Source organism: Phascolarctos cinereus, unplaced genomic scaffold (genome assembly GCF_003287225.1).
Source record: "Phascolarctos cinereus isolate Bilbo 61053 unplaced genomic scaffold, phaCin_HiC Scaffold_4;HRSCAF=312, whole genome shotgun sequence".
Taxonomy (NCBI): Eukaryota; Metazoa; Chordata; class Mammalia; order Diprotodontia; family Phascolarctidae; genus Phascolarctos; species Phascolarctos cinereus.
This window is the reverse complement of record NW_027555847.1, coordinates 657031371-657050675: the sequence shown is the minus strand read 5'-3', so window position 1 is coordinate 657050675 and position 19305 is coordinate 657031371. Positions and strand designations below refer to the sequence as shown.

At 47.3% G+C, this 19305-nt stretch overlaps 1 protein-coding gene across 4 annotated transcripts; it reads left to right on the top strand.

Moving 5' to 3' along the window:
- Window positions 1-1564: 1564 nt before the first annotated feature.
- Window positions 1565-19176, top strand: SLC27A1 (solute carrier family 27 member 1). Of its 4 annotated transcripts, none has more exons than XM_020994856.2 (13): window positions 1565-2175; window positions 5472-5639; window positions 8705-9099; window positions 9669-9830; window positions 10008-10077; window positions 10436-10527; window positions 10631-10740; window positions 16217-16426; window positions 16691-16817; window positions 16945-17082; window positions 17351-17515; window positions 17661-17807; window positions 17937-18747. In XM_020994856.2, the coding sequence occupies exons 2-13, from the start codon at window positions 5473-5475 to the stop codon at window positions 18092-18094; spliced, it is 1941 nt and encodes a 646-aa protein (XP_020850515.1). In that variant the 5' UTR covers window positions 1565-2175; window position 5472; the 3' UTR covers window positions 18095-18747. The 4 variants fall into 4 exon arrangements, with proteins under 4 accessions (XP_020850515.1, XP_020850514.1, XP_020850511.1 ...); XM_020994855.2 differs by lacking the exons at window positions 1565-2175; window positions 17937-18747 and adding exons at window positions 2396-3303; window positions 18928-19176; XM_020994852.2 differs by lacking the exon at window positions 1565-2175 and adding an exon at window positions 2396-3303.
- The last annotated feature ends 129 nt before the right edge of the window (window positions 19177-19305 follow it).

Below are 19305 nucleotides of genomic sequence, written 5' to 3'. Positions count from 1 at the left end.
CTAGTAAGTGTCATGTGTCTGAGTCCGGATTTGAACTCAAGTCCTCCTGACGCCAAGGCCGGTGCTCTATCCACTGCGCCACCTAGCTGCCCCTTCAATAATATTTTAGTTATTCTCTGCTTCAAGTCTCTCCCCTATCCTTCACACAGCTGCCAAAATGATTTCCTAACCTGTAGGTCTGATCATGTCACCTCCCACCCCCATACACACATCCAAGTTTCAACAAACTCATCTGTTGGGCATTTAAAGCTCTTCATGACCTGGCCCTACATAATCTGTCCAGTCTTCATATCCATTTCTTCCATTCACACCCTTGATGATCTGGACATACTGGTTTACTTGCTATTCCTAACCCACGATATTCCATCTGCTGTTGGAGATAGAGCACTCCATTTCTAGAAAAGAAGACCTGGGTTCAAATCCTACCATACAAAGCTGCTGGGTGTTCCTGGGCAAATTGATTTAACCTCAGAACCTCAGTTTTCTCATCTGTAAAATGAAAGGGTTCTATATGATGGCCTCTAAGACCTCTTCTAGCTCTACATTCATCTCTTTTCCTTAGCTGTCTACCATGCCCAGAAGGTTTTGCATCTCTTGGAATCCCTGGCTTCCTTGAAGACAACCTAAACATCTCCTCTGCAGGACACCTCTCCTGGTCCCCCTAAATGCTAGTTAGCCTTCTGCTTTAAGGCTACTTTCCATATAGTCCATATTTTGTACATATCTATTAACATGCATGTTGATCTGCCCATTAGAATGGAAGCACTTTGAGGACAGGGACAGGTGGTCTTTTTTGTGGTTTTTTGTTTGTGGTCTTTTTATCACCAGTACTCTCAGCACAACACCTGGCACATAGTAAGGGCTTAATAAGTGCTCTGTCAAGGGAGAAAACATATACATATATAAGTATATAAAGAAAAATGCATGCAGAATAAATACAAGATAAGCAAAATGGTGGTGAGGGCTGGCGTTAAGAGCTGGGGGCATCAGGAAGAGGATGCCTATAAGGATTCTATGAAGGGCATTAAGAATACTAGATTCATAATCATAAGACCTGGGTTCAAATCCTATTCTGTCACTTACTGCTCGATTTGTGGCAGAAATTGTGGCCTTGGACACATCATCTGGATATGAATTGAGAGTTTTTTGGACTAGGCGATCTTTTTGGACTAGGTCCTTTCTGGCTCTAAATCTACAAAGGTCAATGAAAGAGCACTACAGTTTCAGGCCGGCAGGAGGGGCTGTTGGAGGAGCCATTTGCCAGGCTCAGTTCCACACTGTGTGTGAGGTGGGGGAGGAGGGGGACACGCAGTGCACCAGTTTCCATCTATTTTCCCCACCCCACCCTCCCTCAAACTGAGCTGCCCACACTCAAAGGACCAATGGGAGGCCATAGAGTGTATGCCTGTCAGCCCCCTTCTCCAAAGGGCACTGGACCAAGGCCAAGGCTGACTCCCCCGGAAGAGAAACTAGGGGAAAGGTCATAGAACTTGTTTGAAAACAAGCATCCAAAGGATTGGGGTGGAGCAGGGGAGGGGGGGGAGCGGGGCGGGGGCAGGGGAAGGGGAGAGTTGGGGGAGAGGAAAGTGGGGATCTGAGTCGAGAACTTGGAATTGTGGAGTGAGAGCTGGGAAGGGACCTCCCAGAGCTTCTGAGGCACTCCCAGGCCAGGCAGCACCCAGAGTTGGGGTCGGTGCCACGGCCCCACCATAGGTGCCCCCCTCCCATCCCAAGTAGAGCATCAGAGGATCTGCTTGAAGGGGACTTCATACCAGGCTATAGAAAAAGCAACATCTGAGTGGTAGCTTAGAGAATACAGCTGCCTTCTGGGGACATCAGCTTGTGATACCATTGAAATCCTGTTTGGAAAAGCTGCAGTCGGAGGAAGCTGTGATTCTGCCCCCACTTCAGCAGGCTGGACACCCTCAGAAACCAGAGATGGAGTTTTTTATGTGCCCTCAGCGGAAGCCAAGGCTTCCTACATGGAAGATGTGAGATCCCCAGCTGCCTCTTCTGCCCACATTGCTTATCAACGGAGGCCTTGTGGAGCAAGAGAGCCCCAGAGGGCTTAAGCTAGTGTAAGCCCTAGACTTGAAGCTGTTGTGATTGCTTCTGGACTGAGGGCTTCTGATCACCCAGCCTTCTATGAAAGCTGTTGAGGAGGACTTCTAGGAGGTGAGTGATCAAGGACCAGAAAGAGCATTAGCCCAAGGCCAGTCAACCTATCGGGAGCTGTGAACAACTCCTGGGGAAAAGAATTTGCCTAAGGGTTACACTGAGAGTAGCAGAACGGCCAGAGAGTACTAGAACTTATACTTCCCAGGCTAGGGATCTTCTCTCTTTTCAAATCATAAAACACTAGATAAACAAAAGCTATGATTATTATTATCTATTATTACACTGTGATTGAGGCCAGGGTAGAGATAGCAAATCTCCAAAAGTCATCAGCGATGCTTCCATGTTCTCGGAGCTCTGCAAGCAAGTGCTGGATGATTACTTGTTGGGTATGTTTAGAGCATTTAGAGAAGTTTTCTTCACCTTGTGTCATGGACCCCCCTGGCAGTTTGGTGAAGCCTATGGAACCCTTCTCAGTATAACGTTTTTAAATAATTTAAGGAAATGCTCACTTTTAGTTAGAAATTAATGAAAATAGAGATGTAATTTTTTTCTTCCATCCAAGTTCACAGATCCCCTGAAATCCTGTTTTAGAGGGGATCCTTGTTCAGGCTGGATGGTCCCTGAGCTGCCGCTTTGGGAATCGTGGATCTAGACCGCAGGAGTTTCAAGCAGGGATGGCTGGTGTCGGTTTTGGCACATTCAGAGGTCAAGGAGGACGAGGATTTGGCATAGACGTACGGACTTATCCAAACTACCTGGCAAGGTGCTGGCCAGGGATTGGGAGCCCGATGCCTCTGTGCGGTCCGTGCGGCCACTAGCCAACTGACACAAATAAGGAGGTGGACACACCTCTGCAAACACGGGTTCATTCATTCTACAAGCATTAGGGGGCGGCCTCCCGCAGTGTGCTTGGGACTAGCAGCCTGGGCCCGCACGTTCAGAGCCAGGACCGGAACTGGCAGCTTGAGTCGGAGGACGCCGGACAGAAGTCCATCCGGGGCCTCAGTTTCCACATCTGTCCTGCCGGGGGTGGGGGGAGGAGGCTGGCGAGAGGCCAAGCTCTCGCCTCTCGTGGCTCCCCTGCTCGGCGCCTGCCTGGCGGCAGGTTGCCATGGAAACGAAGGGTAGCGGCAGGGTGGCTGTTCTAGCTGCCGGATCGCGGAACCGGCCTCTCTGGCCTCCCAGGTGCTCTATGGTTCGGACCTCCGGAAGCCGGAGAGGAGGAAGGGAGAGGGTGGGGGCCTGGGGGGCGGACCAGGGAGTGAGGTACGTGCGCGCGCGCGCGTGTACGTGGTGTGTGTGTGTGTGTGTGTGTGTGTGTTGTGTGTGTGTGTGTGTGTGTGTGTGTGTGTGTGACACTATGTGTTCTACAGCTCTCATTGTTCCCTCACTGACGCCCCTTCCTGTCCTCCACTTGCTCCCCATCCTCTCACTGATCCCCCCACCGTTGTTCTCTCTCCCTGTCCCCGCAGCACCCCCCGCAGACCCCACCCCCCAGTCACAGTGGTCACCACATAGCCTGGAAGGACCCCAGAGGTCACCTATTCCAACGTGTACCTGACCCTGCCGCTCCTGTCCCTCCCACTGTCCCCTTTCAGTCCCCCTCCTCACTGGGCCCCCCACTGTCTCCTTAACTGTCTCTTCACAGTTCCTTTTCACTCTCCCTCCTCACTGTCACCCCTCCCCCTCACTGCCCCTTTAATACCCCCCAGGGTCCCTCTTACTGTCTTCCTTCAATGCCCCTTCATTGTCCCTTTTCGCTGTGCTCTTTTGCTCTTCCTCTTCACTGTCTCTCTTACTGTCCCTTCACTGTCTCCTTTCACTGTCTCCCTCACTGTCCCTTCACAGTCCCTTTTCACGGTTCTCCCTTGCTGTCCCCCACTGTCCTCCCTCACTCTCCCTCTTCACTGTCCCCCTCCTCCTCACTGCCCTCACTGTCCCTCTTACTGTCCCTTCACTGTCCTCCTTCACTGTCCCCCTCACTGTCCCCTCTTTCTGTCCCCTCACTGTTTCGCTCACAGTTCTCTTTCATGGTCTCCCTCACTGTTCCCCCTTGCTGTCCCCCCACTGTCCTCTCTTAGTAGTCCCTAAATCAGTCACCAAATCAATTAGGGGAGACCAGAGAAGCCGTCTATTCCAACCTGTACCAATAGAAGAAACCCTTTAATTATCCCTGTTACCCTCTTTCTGGCCCCCTCCCCCTTATCTCCTCCCCCAGTAGTCCCAGCAGTCACTAAATCAATGAAGACAGATCTCAGAGGCCTTCTAGTTCAACCCATACCTAAATATCAGTCTCCTCTAAATTATCCCTGTCTTCTCTCACTGTCCTCTTCCTGGTCCTTACTTGTCTCCCTCATTAGACTTTCCACCATTTTCCCCATTGTCCCACTTTTTGTCTCCACTGACTCTCTCTACCCACATTGTCCCCACTACTCTCACCCCTCCCTCTCCCTCCCTTACTGCCTCCCCCACTGTTCCCCCTTCATTGTTGCCACAACTCTCTCCTCACTTCTCTCCACTGGCTCCCTCTCTCTTCCCCCTCACTGTCCATCCTCCACTGTCCCCCATTATTGTTGTCTTCACTATTTCCCCATTATCCCCTTTTTTCTTGTCATGTTCTCCACTCCTACGGTCTCCTTCCTCATTATCTCTCCCTTCAGTATTCCCCATTCTTGTTCTCCCTCTCCTAGTAACCCTATCCTCCCTTCCCTTGCCCCCATCTCTTACTTTCCCCTTCTGCTCCCCCTCCCAACTCTCACTGTCCCCTGATCACTCCTTACTCTATCACTTTGACTCTCCCTCAACTCTTCCCTCTTGCTCTCCCTGTCCTCCTTCCTTACCCTTCCCTTCAGAGTGATTCAGCCCCCTCTCCTAGCCCTGTTACTCTCCCCTCTCTCTCTCCCCCAGCTTTCTTACACCCCTTACTTTTTCCCTCTCTCCCTCTCACTCTCCTATCACTTTCTCCTCTTCCTTGTTTCTTTCACATCCCCTGACCTCTTCCCTTGTTCTTTCCCAACTCCTCTTCCTCACCACTACTCAACTCTCTATGACCCCTCAGTCTTTGATCTCTCCCTCACTTCAATCCTTGCTGTGTTACTCTTCTTCACTTCTTCCCCCATTTTCTCTTGCCTCTGCCCTCCCATGTTTCTCCTGCCTCTTTACTTTTCTCCTTTACTTTTCTTTTTCACTTCACCCTCTTTTTCCTCTACTTCACTGCCCCTCTAGTCTCTTCTAAGTCCTATGATCCAGTGAGTCCTATTCCCTGCCCTGATTGTCTGTCTGCCTCTCTCCTCCCCCACTTCCTGTGAATATGGTCTTAGGGTAAGAAGAATTCTTCCCCTTCTCTCTCCTAGAATGCGTGCTGCAGGCCTTTGCACAGCATCACTGGCCTCAGTGGGCTTCCTCCGCTTCCTGGGACTGCCCTGGTCTTGGGGTCTGGCAGCTGTTCTGACTATCTATGTGGGCACCGGCGGTTGGCGACTTCTGCGCATTATTTTCAAGACAGCACTAAGGGACCTTTTGTAAGTGAGAGAGATATGGGGTACCAAAAGGCTATATGAGGAGGAATGGGGATGCTGAGGCAGATCTATGACGGAAGCTGATGGTAGCAATGGGTATCTTGGCAGTGATAGGTACAGGAGGGGGGATGGTGTTGTGATAGCTTTTGATGTAAACTTGGTTCCATGGCCTTGGCATAGTGGTAACAGTTCATACAACTTGTTCTGTCAGAATCTATCACACTTCTCTCTCCCCCTACACAATATAGGGGCTTAATCTGACTCAGCAGGAGTCGATAACATTGGGTGAAGTATGCAGGGTTTGCTTTGTCTCCCATATCTTCCTGGGGACTCTGTGGCTTTTTCAAAATGGAGTCTGCCCTTGGAAGAAGAGATTAGAAGGGTGAAACATGTCTGGGGCTGAGCCAGTAAGCAAAAGAAAGGTCTCTTTATCCACTACAAAGGAGTGTAGGCAGTCTCCCTGAGAGTCTGATGCTAGCAGATTGGTTCCCTTCCGATTGGGAGTGACGTTAGAGGGCTTCTACGTTCTGAAGAGAGTCTTGTTCCCTCTGGAGTGAGGTGAAAGGGCAGTCCAAAGTGGGGACAAGAAGGCTTAACATGACCTGACCCTGATGCCACATGCATTGTCCACAGTTAAAACTCACCTCCAGGCTCCCATTGGCACTTCTACCCTATGGTCACTCCCCTGAGCTGCAGGGGAAATTCTGGGGGAGTGGGAGGAGGAGAGGGACAAAAGGTATGATCAGTGAAGATGGAGAAGGCAGGAGAAAGAAGTACTGGGCTAGAGATTCTGTGTCTTGCCCTGAAGAACAAGGTGCCCCAATTCCATAAGTTATGACTATTCCTGCAAGTCACCTCCCCCTCTCCTCCCATGAACTAGCAATCACTCTGCTGTGTGTCTCCACGTATCACCCTCCTGTGCCCTCTACTTCCTCTCTCCATTCAGGGATGTTTGGCCTGGGGCCAGAATGTAATAGAGCTGGGAATGAAGGAAGAAAGAGGATCAGGGTAGAGCTCTGGACAGAGGGGAAGTGGTGTCAGGACAGAGCTGGGTAGGGGGAGGAGGAGAGGTGATGGCAGGGCAGAGCTTAGGAAGGGAAGGTGGTGATAGGGCAGAGGGGAAGGATCAGAAGAGGGTGAACAGAGTGAGAGGGGAGCTAGTGCCAGGGTAGAGCTGAATCTGAGGTGGGGGGAGGCAATGCAAGGGAGATTCCTTAGATCTCCCAAAATAGCTGAGCCCTCTGAGTCCTCATGTTACAGCCCAGAGAATCTTTATTCTTTCAGGGCCTTTAAAACTTGATTCACCCTCATCAAATATTTAGCCAGTTTTGTTCCCAGTAGCCCACCCCCACTCCACCCCATACATGACTTTTGGCACTTCTACCATCTTCTTTCCAGCTCTCATTTTTCCCAGGCCCTCCTTGGCGTGATCGCCCAGATTCCCTTTTCAATCCCTCCTGTAGTTAGTTCTCCTTTGCCCTTCCTCTCATCCCAATAGTCACAGTATTACTTAATTCAATCACTAAGCAGGAAACTTTGATCTAGTTTATGTTTTCTACTAACATTGAGGTAAGTGGGAATGTATGTTCTTCATGACTCAGAGAGAAAGAGAAGGGTACACAATGCCCATTTAAAATAAGAATTTAACTCAAAATCTTATAAAAGTGAATGTTGAGAACTATCTTTATATGTAATTGGAAAAAATGAAATAATATTAAGTAGGGGGAAAAAAAGGAAAAAAATATGAATTTGCCAACACACCTTTGCAGATTGTCTTCAAACTACCTCAGAAAACTGAGTGATGATTTAGTGGTTGTATTTATTGAAGTTCAATAATGTGGATTCCCCTACTGAACAGGTTAGTCCTGTATTTGGGGATGCATCTAACAGGCTAGTACATATCCCCAATACAACAAGCATTTACATTCTTTGGTTTAACTTGACACACCATTATTCAGCCCTCAGAAATCTGTCCCTCAAGTCTTCTAGAATAGTTGGGTCAAAAAGATGCCTCCTTCCTTCTTGCATTTATCTCTACCTTCCTTCTCCTTGGTCAGTTCTGTTTCATCCTCTACCATTTAAGTCATGACAGCTCTTCTTGAAAGAGTTGAGGACTTAACAATATACATATCCTTACAGACAGTCAGGAGAGGTGATTGAACCTGTCACCTCTCATCTTCCTGTACCATAGCCAATAAGCACGCTTTCTCTGGAGACTCAAAGTATGAGAACCAGAGCTAAGTATCTCTTAGTTTAATTGCATCTTCTGGACTGACTGGGTTCTGACTCTAACAAGAGAAGACATCTTCTTTAATCATACTAAGTAAACTGTAAAGGAGCCTCGGTGAGTCCCAGTAGATTAGTCCTCAACGCCTGGGGTGGCCTCTTTGTAAGACTCTTCTATGAGATTTACATGAGCATGCTACTTGGAGTTGCATGTAATTAGAAATTATATTATGAAGCTTTCTTTGAGCTAAAAGATCTCCCTATGGAATTAGGAATATAATTGCTAATTAGGTACTACTTAACTACACAGCCAATTATATATCTTATATTGAAACCATTTTTGTATTTTCATATCAAAACATTTTAATCAAAACATGAAATACGATATATACATTTTAAGTTTGATCCATTTACCAAAAACTCGTTCAGTGGGTCAATCAATATGTATTTATTAAGTATCTTCTATATGAGTACCATGTTAGGTACTGGGGACACCATGACAAAATTGAGACAATCCCTGCCTTCAAGGAATTTGCATTCTACTGGAATATTATTGTTCCTTATCCTTTTTACTTGCCTCATTGCTCCCACAAGATAGGTCACTGCCCACTTCATTATCCAGAGGGAGACACTGAGACAGAGGCTGCTCCAAAGTCACATGGTACGTGTATGCTGCAGTGGCCCTGTGACTATTACCCCTCCTTGCCTTGCTCCTCCAAAAAAGTATTTGTGTGTTTCTTTTTGGGTGAAGCAATGCACTAGGGCTGTGTGTAGCATAGGAGTGGCTGCTGCTACAGTGTCTGTCACAGGGTCTGTCTGATCTCTTTTCTTCTCTGCTGCAGTGGCCTCTCTGTACTATGCAGTGTCCGCTATGAGCTCCGACGGCACCAGCAGGCCAGGCACACGATTCCCTGCATCTTCCAGGAGTTGGCCAACCAACAGCCACAAAAGGTGGCCCTAGTAGATGCAGTCAGCGGAAAACAGTGGACGTTCCAGCAACTCGATGAGTACTCCAATGCAGTGGCCAACCTGTTCCTGCAGCTTGGCTTTGGGTCTGGCGATGTGGTTGCCATGTTCCTGGAGGGCCGGCCTGAGTTTGTGGGACTGTGGCTTGGCCTTGCCAAGGCAGGAGTGGAGGCTGCCTTGCTCAATGTGAACCTGCGGTTGGAGCCCCTTACATTCTGCCTCAGCACTTCGGGGGCCAAGGCCCTGATCTTTGGGGGGGAGCTAGCAGCTGGTGAGGCTGGGGGTGGTATGGGGGTCAGGACCCACAGTATGAAGGCAAAGGTTACGTTTTTTTTGTCTGGGGGAGGACTTTTGGAGGTAGGAGGAGAGACAGCATGGCTCAAAATGGTGAATGACTGCTGGGATCTGGGGGACAATGGAGTCTTGAGGGAGGAAAGCTAGCTAGACTGGACTGATCAACCCTGGGTTTTGAAAAGTGTTCCCTGACTATTTAGGCGAGGAAAGGTATGGCCTTGTGCTTAGGAGAAAAGAACATTACATGCATGTCTAGGTATGCCTGTAGCCTGAGGCTGACAATCATGTTGGTAAGCTAGCACTTGTAGGTATTCTGTGGGCTGGGTCTGACAAGCATGTCTATGGATTGGAGCTGAAACATGTCTGTTGACTGAGGTTAACAGACATATCAGTGAACTGAAGAGTGTGTGTATGAACTAGTGATTTCAGGTGCCCTGGGGCCAAGAGGCATGACTTCAGGCTAAGGTTAATAGGCATGTCTATGGACCAGAGGTGTCCATGTGTCTTTAGGTTGGGGCTAGTAGGCATACCTTTCATGTGTTCCAGCTATTTCAGAAGTGAGTGTACAGCTGGGGAAAAACCTAGTGAAGTTCTGCTCTGGGGACTTTGGGCCAGAAGGTGTCACCCCTGATACTCACCTTCTTGATCCTATGCTGAGTGAGGCCTCCACAGCACCCCCTATGCAAGTGCCTCCTAAAGGGATGGATGGTGAGTCTGGTTTTGGAGTGCCCCCTTGAGACAGTTCCTGCCAGTACCTCTAATTTTGGTCAAGTCCTGTTTGCCTTTTCCAAACTCTCCTTCCTCCATGCCCGTAGCCCTATCTCCACCAACAGATCCCACAGAGCCCTTCGCTCCTCTCACCCCGATGCTTCCCTTTCCTTCCAGACCGTCTCTTCTACATCTATACTTCTGGCACTACTGGGATGCCCAAAGCTGCAATTGTAGTACATAGCAGGTAGGACCGAAAGCTGGGTAAGGGTCTGAGGATACATGCTTCCTCAACTGTGGTTTTCCCCTTGTGCTTTCCAGCCTTAAAACATTGCTACCCTCCTAACTTATCAGCTCTGCTTCCTTGCCCCTGTCCTTGCCCCAGTCTCACTTGGCCTCTTCCACACAATCCTTATCCTCAATCCTGCCCTCTCCCTACCTCCTCCAGTCCCAGAAATGCTTCCACACCATATCCATCTTGGCTTCAGCCCTGCCATCACTTCGTGTGTCTCAAGCACGAGTCTCGCCCCTTCCCCCCACCTCTTCCTGTCAAAGTTTTCTTTCTCATGTGGCCCCTCCAGCCTCACTTCTCTTCTCTTATCCAGATACTATCGAATTGCAGCCTTTGGACACCATGCCTACAGAATGAAACCCTCAGATATAATTTACAATTGTCTCCCTCTGTACCACTCTGCAGGTACTGAAGGGAGTAGGGTTCAGCAACTAATGAAGTAGAATGGGAAGGGAGTGAGTGGGTGGATCTGATGAGGCTTTCAAGGCTAATCCTTGTCTCTCTGCAGGGAACATCATGGGGGTAGGGCAGTGCCTTCTGTATGGGCTCACAGTCGTCATCAGGAAGAAGTTCTCTGCCAGCCGCTTCTGGGATGACTGCATCAAGTACAACTGCACGGTCAGGGCCTCTCCTCCCCCCCTCCTCCAAGATGCTGATGCCCCCACTGTATTTATGTCCCCAACCAGCTCTTCCTACCATGTCAGCCTCCCCCCACCCCCGACACACAGCACCTCATTTGGCTGTTTCCTTCCATGTCTCTTCCTTCTCTCTTCTCCCCACACGGCTACCACCACCTCATCCCTCCTTCCTTTATCTATGCTTCTTGTAAGCATTTGGGACTACCTACTGGTACTGACACCTAGGGACACTGTGCGGTCCTGGGTTGGACTTTTTGATTTGGCTTAGGCATTAGTCCGCGTGCTTTTCTCTCATTTACCACACCTGTTACTGCTGACCAGCCAGGATTTCTCTCTCGAATGACAATGAGGCTTCTCAGCTTCTCCTTTCCTCTCCCCTAAAGCAAATAGTCAATCCTTTTGAGGATTTTTAAGGGTTTTCATTTGTAGTGCTTACAGGAAAATAGAGAGTGGATAAAAATAATAGACATAAGTAAGGTCCCTCTACCTCTCCTCCAGTGTCTCATCATAGCACAGAAGTGGCTCTGGGTTTTTGAAGGCTTTGCCAATGGAACATAAACTCTGGCTTTTTCTTTCAGTCATTTTTAGTCTTGTCCAACTCTTCATGACCTCATTTGAGGTTTTCGTGGCAAAGATACTGGAGTGGTTTTCCATTTCCTTCTCCAGCTCATTTTACAGATGAGGAAACTGAAGTAAACAGGGTCACATAGCTAGTAAGTGTCTGAGGCCAGACTGGAACTCAGGAAGAGGAGTCTTCCTGACTCCAGGCCCAGTGTGCTATCCACTGTGTCTCCTAGCTGCCTTTAAGTTCTGGCGGGTCTTACCAAGCTGGAAAGGCATTGAGGCCTGATGACCTGGTGTTTCTGCTGTCTGGCCAAAAGGCTAGTCACCAGGTTATGAATGGTTTTAGCCTAAGGTACAGAGGGAGGGGTTGTAACCTGTGCTGGCAGAGGGAGTGCTCAATGGAAGGAAGTCATAGACCCTAGAAGTATTAAAGCAGGTGTGAAGAGAGTTAAGAGAAATCTTCAAGATCTCCCAGTAAACATCCCCAGTGTTGGTATTGGCTCCTCCCTTGGCTTTTTCACCAGCTGTTCCTTTGTTTCCCCAGGCTAGTGGAGGTTTTAGCAGACCATTAACTCAGTGTGATAATTCATTGGAATAATCTTGCAACCAAAAAGGCTAATGTCATAGTAGACTATGTTAAAAGAAGAACAGCATACAGGACTGTGGAGGTGGTGAACCTAAGTAGGTGCTTAATCAATGCTTGTTCCTTTCCACTTCCCCTTCCTGTTCTGCTCTGATCAGATTACAGCCAGAAGGTGGAGTTCAGTGCCGCATTTTAGGAAGGACATTTGTGAGCAATAGGACAGCCAGGTTGGTGAAGGGCCACGAGATCATGCCAATGAGGATAGATAGGTTGACTGATGAAATTGGGAGATGTTTGGCTCAGAGGAGAGAAGATTTAGATGGGGCCTTGCTAGCTGTCTTCAGACATTTGAAAGGCTGTGCTGTGGCAGAGGTATTAGGTCAGTTCTGCTCGGCCCCAGAGGCAGAATTAGGAAAATAGACAGAAGCTGCAGAGGTGAAACAAGTTCCTAACAATTAGAGATGTCCCAAAGTGGAATGGCCTGCCTGTCACTCACTAGAGGTCTCAGGCAGGTAAAGGTTGGAGGATCATGTGTCATGTTCTTGGTCAGGTATGGATGGTTGCACCAGATGGCCTCTGAGGCCTCTTCCAACCCCTAGGCTCTGTGACTACTCTCCTGGGTCACCCTTCCTTTAATCAGTATGACCTCCTCATTTTATAGAGATAACAAACTGAGGTCCAGAAGTTTGAAGTCATTTGTACACTTAACTAGCAAGTGGCAGACCCAAGGTTTGAACCCAGGTTTCCTGATAACAAATCTAGAGCCCTTTCTACCCCACTCCACTGCTGTCTCAGAAGGAATAGAAGCTGGGCGACCACGGACACAGTTAGGATGGACAGTTAGGGCAAGGCCTGACTAACCTATCCTTCAAACACTCACAAGCCATCTCAAAATCTAGCTGAAAAGTAGCAATACACTCCATTCGGGGAGTGGGAAGGTCGAGATTCTGTTTTTTTGAAGGTCAAACAGCTAAAATGCTCCTTTGCCTTCAGTTGCTAGTCTCTAAATATTGTATACGCGTACCCATGGCCCTAAGTATGTTGTCGAGTATGACTATAAGGAATCACTTCCTAACAAGCAGAAGTCAAAAGGTCCCTCACACAGCATGTTATAAACAGGATTCATGTTTTGAGTAAGGGTTGGACCTCTGAGGGCCTTTTTAGCTCTGAGATTCTCTGGGTCCCCATTTTGTGTTTCTTCCTTCCTTGTCTTGTCACTAACTCTGGTAGCATAAAATAGAGGTGTCGGTGCTGGACTTTTGCATTCACAGATAACTGAAGTGGGATAGAGCAAATGTCATACTGTTTCCATCCCCACATCTTCTTACTAGGAAAGTCAAGTTAGATTAATTCCCTGATACCGCACCACTACCACGTGTATCTCCCACCTCCTCGTGTCTTGCTGAATTAATGTAATTTGCAGATAGGTTTGTTAGGTTGGTAAATAATAGTGTTTCTTTATCTCATTAAAGCATTTGAAGGAATTGCTGTATTAGATGGGAGGTTAAATTAGAGGATTTCTAGGGTCTCTTCCAATATTAAGACTATGAAAAAGTCTCATATTCTTGTGGATGTAATCATGATATGTGGTTTGGATAATAGGATAGTCAAGTGGATTCACAGCTGGCTGAACAACTATCCCAGTAGAGGACAGCTGCCTAATCATTCCTTGTCAACAATGAGGTATCTAGTAACATTCCATGTCCTTTTTGGTATTTTGTATTTGTATCTGTTTCAAAAACTATTCCATTTCTATAGTTATAGAAATGACTTAGGTGAAGACACAGAAAGCATGCTTATCAGATTTATAGAAGACATAAAACTAGGAGGGTTAGCTAACTTAATAGATGACAATTAAAATTTAAAGTGATCTCAACAAATGAGAAAGTGAGGCCAAATCCTCACTTTTCACAGGGATAAATGCAAAGTCCTGAATTTAGATTAAAAAATCCTATACTTCTGCATATGTACAGGATTTGGAAGGTATGATTTGGCAGCAGTTCAGATTTAAAAAAATGGGAGTTTCAGTTTATCACAAACTTATTTTGAGCCAACAATGTGACCTGACTAGCAAAAAAGTGGCTGCAGTCTTGAGCTAGATTAATAGATATAGAGTCTCTAGACCAGGGGCTCTTAACCTGGGGTCAGTGAACTTTTAAAAAATACATTTTGATAACTATATTTCAATATAATTGGTTTTCTTTGTATTTTATGTATTTAAAAATATTATTTTGCAAATAGGTCCATATGCTTCACTAGACTTCCAAGACATGAAGAATCCCTGCTTTATACCAAGGGAGATGAAACTGTATTGTTCAAAGGTCACACTATGCCTAAACTATGTGTTCAATTCTGGACATCACAGTTTAAGAGGAATTTTGACAAATTCTTCCACAAAAGTCTTCTTGGGTTCACACCTGCTTTAATACTTCTAGGTGCTATACCAGCACAGCACAAACTCTGGTGTGTTTTACCAGTCAGTCTGTCAGTCAGCTTTCACATTTAGTCCCAGCAAGAGCTTGTATCTGCTATGCAAGGACCAGGCTAGCCAAATACAGAGAGGCTCATTACCAGAGGGGTGGCTACCAGATAGGAATTTTTTTGGCCATAGCAACTCATGAAAGAAATAAAAATGCAAAATGTCCTTCAGTCTTGGATAGCCCCCTTCTGCTTTGCTGGTCAGTGATAGAAAGGGGGCAAAGGATGCTAAGAATCCCAGTTCTTGGATTGTCTACAAACATGAGTTTACTTGTTGGATATTTTCACTGGAGTTCTACATTCCAGTGACCAAGCTGGCATACTACTTGAGCAACTGAGCCATATCTCTGTTGACATAAATGATGGACACTTTGATGGATATATGATCTCTTTGTTGTGAGTACTTCCTGTAGTGATGTAGATCTAAACCCAGTCCAATCCAATAAGAATTTCTTAACCTACTAAATATAACCTTCCCATACTGTGTATCTCATGTAAGCCTACCACAGGGCATCCAGATAACATGCTGAAGGCCTCTGCCCATAGTTCTTGACATTGCATGGCTATCCATGGAGCACACAGGCTGCCCACCAGTTTTTCCTTGCTATCACTCTGACTGGCCCATCTCTCTTTTGGTCATGTTTTTCTGTGATAACATCCTTTGCTCCCCAGTTCCTCAATTTCAGTGAGCTGAAACCTACTCACATCTACCACATACCTCCTAGTTGCCCTTTGGATGAGTTTTAATTTCAAGTTTTTAGACACTGTGGTATTCCACGATTCACAGCCATATCACTGGCACATTGGCATTAAAAAATGCTAGAAAATTGTACCGGAAGACATAAAGATGCAGCTAAATGGAAAGTTCACAGGTTCTCCTTGCAGAGGGAAATGAAGGAGTTGGCACAGCTGGATTCATCATGCACCTAAAATCAACAAGGAACATAGCTTCATGGGATAGGTTGGAGTTCTTACAATGAATTAAGAAAGCATCCCCATGAAGATAATTATAGCTTATGTTCCAATGTTTATTGCAGTGATAAAGTAATATAGAATTTTATGAAGAACTTGACAGTATTCTCCAAATTAAGTATACCTGTACTTTGATTTAATATAATGGAAGACTTCAATGCAAAGGCAGACGTGGCAGAGGATGGCAAAAAAAAAATTGTTGAAAATATAGTTTGAGATTGAGAACTGAAATAGGACAAAGGTTTTAGGATACTCAGAAGCCTTATGCCTCAGATTCATGAATTCTTTTTTTTTTTAAGATGAGTTAGAAGGCTCTGTATATAAAATCAGCATTGATGAACATCATAATACTTAAAAGAAAGAATGAATTGATGATCTTTTGAAATGGGAGATGACTGGTTCCTGATATGGGCATCATTTCAGAAGTGGCTGTCTTTGTGCAGTCAGATCAGCTGGTTAGAGCAAAGGTCAAAAATCAGTCCTGACTCGGCTACTTACTTGTGTGATCTGTCAGCTCAGTATGAAGAGCTGCTGCTTAACAACTCAAGCGTAGACAAAGAAACACGATGCATTTTAGACAACGAACTCCTGGGCATTAGAAATAGTCAAATGGAGGTTTAATGGCCCTCGTTAGTTGATGATCTCTAAGGATCCTACCAACTCTGATCTTCTCTAACTGTGCCTGTTCCCCCTTGTGTTTGCTTTCCCTCCCTCCATATTTAATTCCTCTAACACATTTGTTCCTGACATATCTCTAGTGCCACCTCATCCATGCCCTCTGCTTTATGTGTCTCCCAGTGACATCTCTCTCCTGCCACAATAATTTCACTCATGTCCTTTCTTCTCTCACTCTTATCAGGTGGTTCAGTACATTGGTGAAGTCTGCCGTTACCTTCTGAAGCAGCCTGTGCGGCCTGCAGAGAACCAGCACCATGTGCGCCTTGCTGTGGGCAACGGACTGAGGCCTGCCATCTGGGAGGAGTTCACCTGCCGTTTTGGGGTCCAGCAGATTGGAGAATTCTATGGTGCAACTGAATGCAACTGCAGCATTGCCAACCTAGATGGAAAGGTGGGGAGGGCAAGTAGGAGCTAGGGGGAGGCAGGTGAGAGCTGAGGTGGAGTGGGCAAGGGGTGGCACTGCTGGGCATGACCATGGAGGACATAGGGGATCAGAGAGAGCCGGAGATGAGAACTTCTGAACACTACAGGGTGATTACATCTAACTGTGGCATGAAAGATGAGTGGCAATGCCTATGGGATATAGATCCCCACCCCCTTCCTCACTCAGCTTGAGACCTTACATTTTCTCTCCCCTTCCTTCCACCTGGCCTAGGTGGGAGCATGCGGTTTCAATAGCCGGATCCTGCCCAATGTGTACCCAATCCGTTTAGTGAAGGTGAATGAGGATACAATGGAGTTGCTGAGGGATGCCCAGGGGCTCTGCATTCCCTGCCAGCCTGGTGAGGGGGAAGGGGGGAGTATCTACTCTAGCACCCAATTAAGCCCCCAAGTACTAACTAGATCATCTCCACTTGCCTGAAATCCCAGATCCATCCTGTGGCTGACATATATACTTCTGATCCCTAGGGGAGCCTGGTCTTCTGGTTGGGCAGATCAATCAGCAAGACCCACTTCGCCGGTTTGATGGGTATGTCAATGAGAGTGCAACCAACAAGAAGATAGCATATAATGTGTTCCGGAAGGGAGACAGTGCCTACCTCTCAGGTACTGCTAAACCTCATCTTATCACTGAGGTACCCCTCAAACCTCATTTACTTCTCAAGTACTCCCTAAGACCTATCTATCTTAAAGGAATTGTTTACCTCTTCCTACCTCTCAAGTATCTTGCTTCCTATGTACCCTGAGATACTGCCCCACCTACTTCTTTGATACCTCCTGAGAATGGCACCCTGGGTAGACTTGGACAGGGATTGGGCATAAGGTCCCCAGCAGTATTCCACAGTAGCTCACCTTAATATCTCTGTCCCAACAGGAGATGTACTGATGATGGATGAACTTGGCTACATGTACTTCCGGGACCGGAGTGGAGACACATTTCGCTGGCGTGGGGAGAATGTCTCTACAACTGAGGTGGAAGGCGTCCTAAGCCGTGTTCTCGGCCAGACTGATGTGGCAGTTTATGGAGTGGATGTGCCAGGCAAGGAGCCCGGGTGGGACAGGATCTGGGTGAGAGTTGGGAGAATGTGATGGGATGGGAAGTGGTTTTAGGGAACCTTGGGGACTGAAAGGCCTGGAGAAGTCTAGGGGCCTGGGAAGGTTCTCAGCATATAACCCCATTGTAGGAGTGGAAGGCAAGGCTGGAATGGCTGCCATTGCTGACCCCCATTCTACACTGAACCCCAACGCCCTGTACCAGGAGCTACAGAGAGTGCTTCCACCATATGCTCGTCCCATCTTCCTTCGCCTCCTGCCTCAAGTGGACACAACAGGTATATTCATCTTTTATTTCATTTCATACTATTTTGATTTCTTTAGCTCTAGGGCCTTGCCCTGCCCTGGGGGCCTCATTCCACATCACTCTTTGCTGGCTGGGTAGTTGTTTCCTACTTATCCCACAGGGACCTTCAAGATCCAGAAAACACGGCTTCAGCGGGAAGGATTTGACTTGCACCAGATGTCAGACCGACTCTTCTTCCTGGACCTGAAGCAAGGGAGATATATTCCCATGGATGAAAATGTCTACACTGGCATCTGCACAGGAGCTTTCTCCCTTTAACAGAGCTTGCTGCCCCATCCCTTACCCTTTTCTTCTCTGACAGTGATGGATGGGACTGAGGACATCCCCTGCCCTGGACCCAGCCAGTGTCCTTCTTCCCAAAGAATGGGTAGGGGGGAGGCCCTAAATTTTCCTAATGTGATTTGTCAAAATTGCTTCCTAAGCCCTTCCCTGACCCTTCCCTCAGGTCCAGGGCTCTGATTCAAGCAGGAGCCGAAGAGGATCAGACAGAAGATCCTCAGGGTTACTGGAGTATCTGAGGGTTGGGTTGCAACCAAGAGGTTCACAAGATTCTGAGCATTTCAGTCTATGTGGTTCCTTGAATGTTTCCCAAATGAGGGTTTGATACCCCATCACAGAGTGCTGAGTGGTCTGCCTGGCTCTTCTCTCAGAGCTGGAGGGGACTCCTGACAAACAGGTTGTCTCTGGAGTGGTGGGGTGGGGCAGGGTATGGGGAGCTGCCACAAAGCCCTGTCTTGTCTGGCCTGCTTCAGCCAGAATTGGTCAGCAAGGGTCATTTCTCTGCTTTTCTTTGCTCCTTAACTACAAACTGTCCCAGACAGGAGGGCTACAATGTCAATGCCTCTTTTGCACAGAGGGGACCATTCCTGCCTGTTTTATTGGTTGTGCCTTAAGAAGCCCTCAGTCATTAAGTCACTGTGTTCCAGTACTTACTTCTAACTCAGTTTAAGCTTCAGGAGTGGACTTGCCTTCATTCCCTTACTCAGTGTTGTGAGTGATGGGGACAGTGCTCCTGTGGACAAGAGTGGACTGGTCTGTGTGCTTAATCCAAGTTAACTGGAAATCTTATGTATTTTATCTCTGACCTCCAGTGGAAGCCCCCAGCCCAGTCCTGCTGACAGTTACCATTCAGAAGCCCTTGCTTGGCCCTTCTGGTAGTGACTATGCAGATACCCCGGTAACGTCTTGCTGGTAGCCACCAACTGAAGATCCAAGAGCTTCTCAGGCTGGTGATGAGTACATGCTATTTCTTGCAAGTGTTTTCAGGCACGGCAATTTTATTTTTTAGTTTGAGTTTAAAAAAAAATAAACTTGAGAACAAGCTCTGATGAAAAAGTTCAGGCCCGGGTATTGTGATATTAGAATACTCTTGGTTCTCGGTCACCCCTGAGGACACGGAGGATCTGACGAGCTTTTCTAACTTTATTCAGAGACAACCTACACGACCCGGAGGGGGCGGGGAAGGGGAG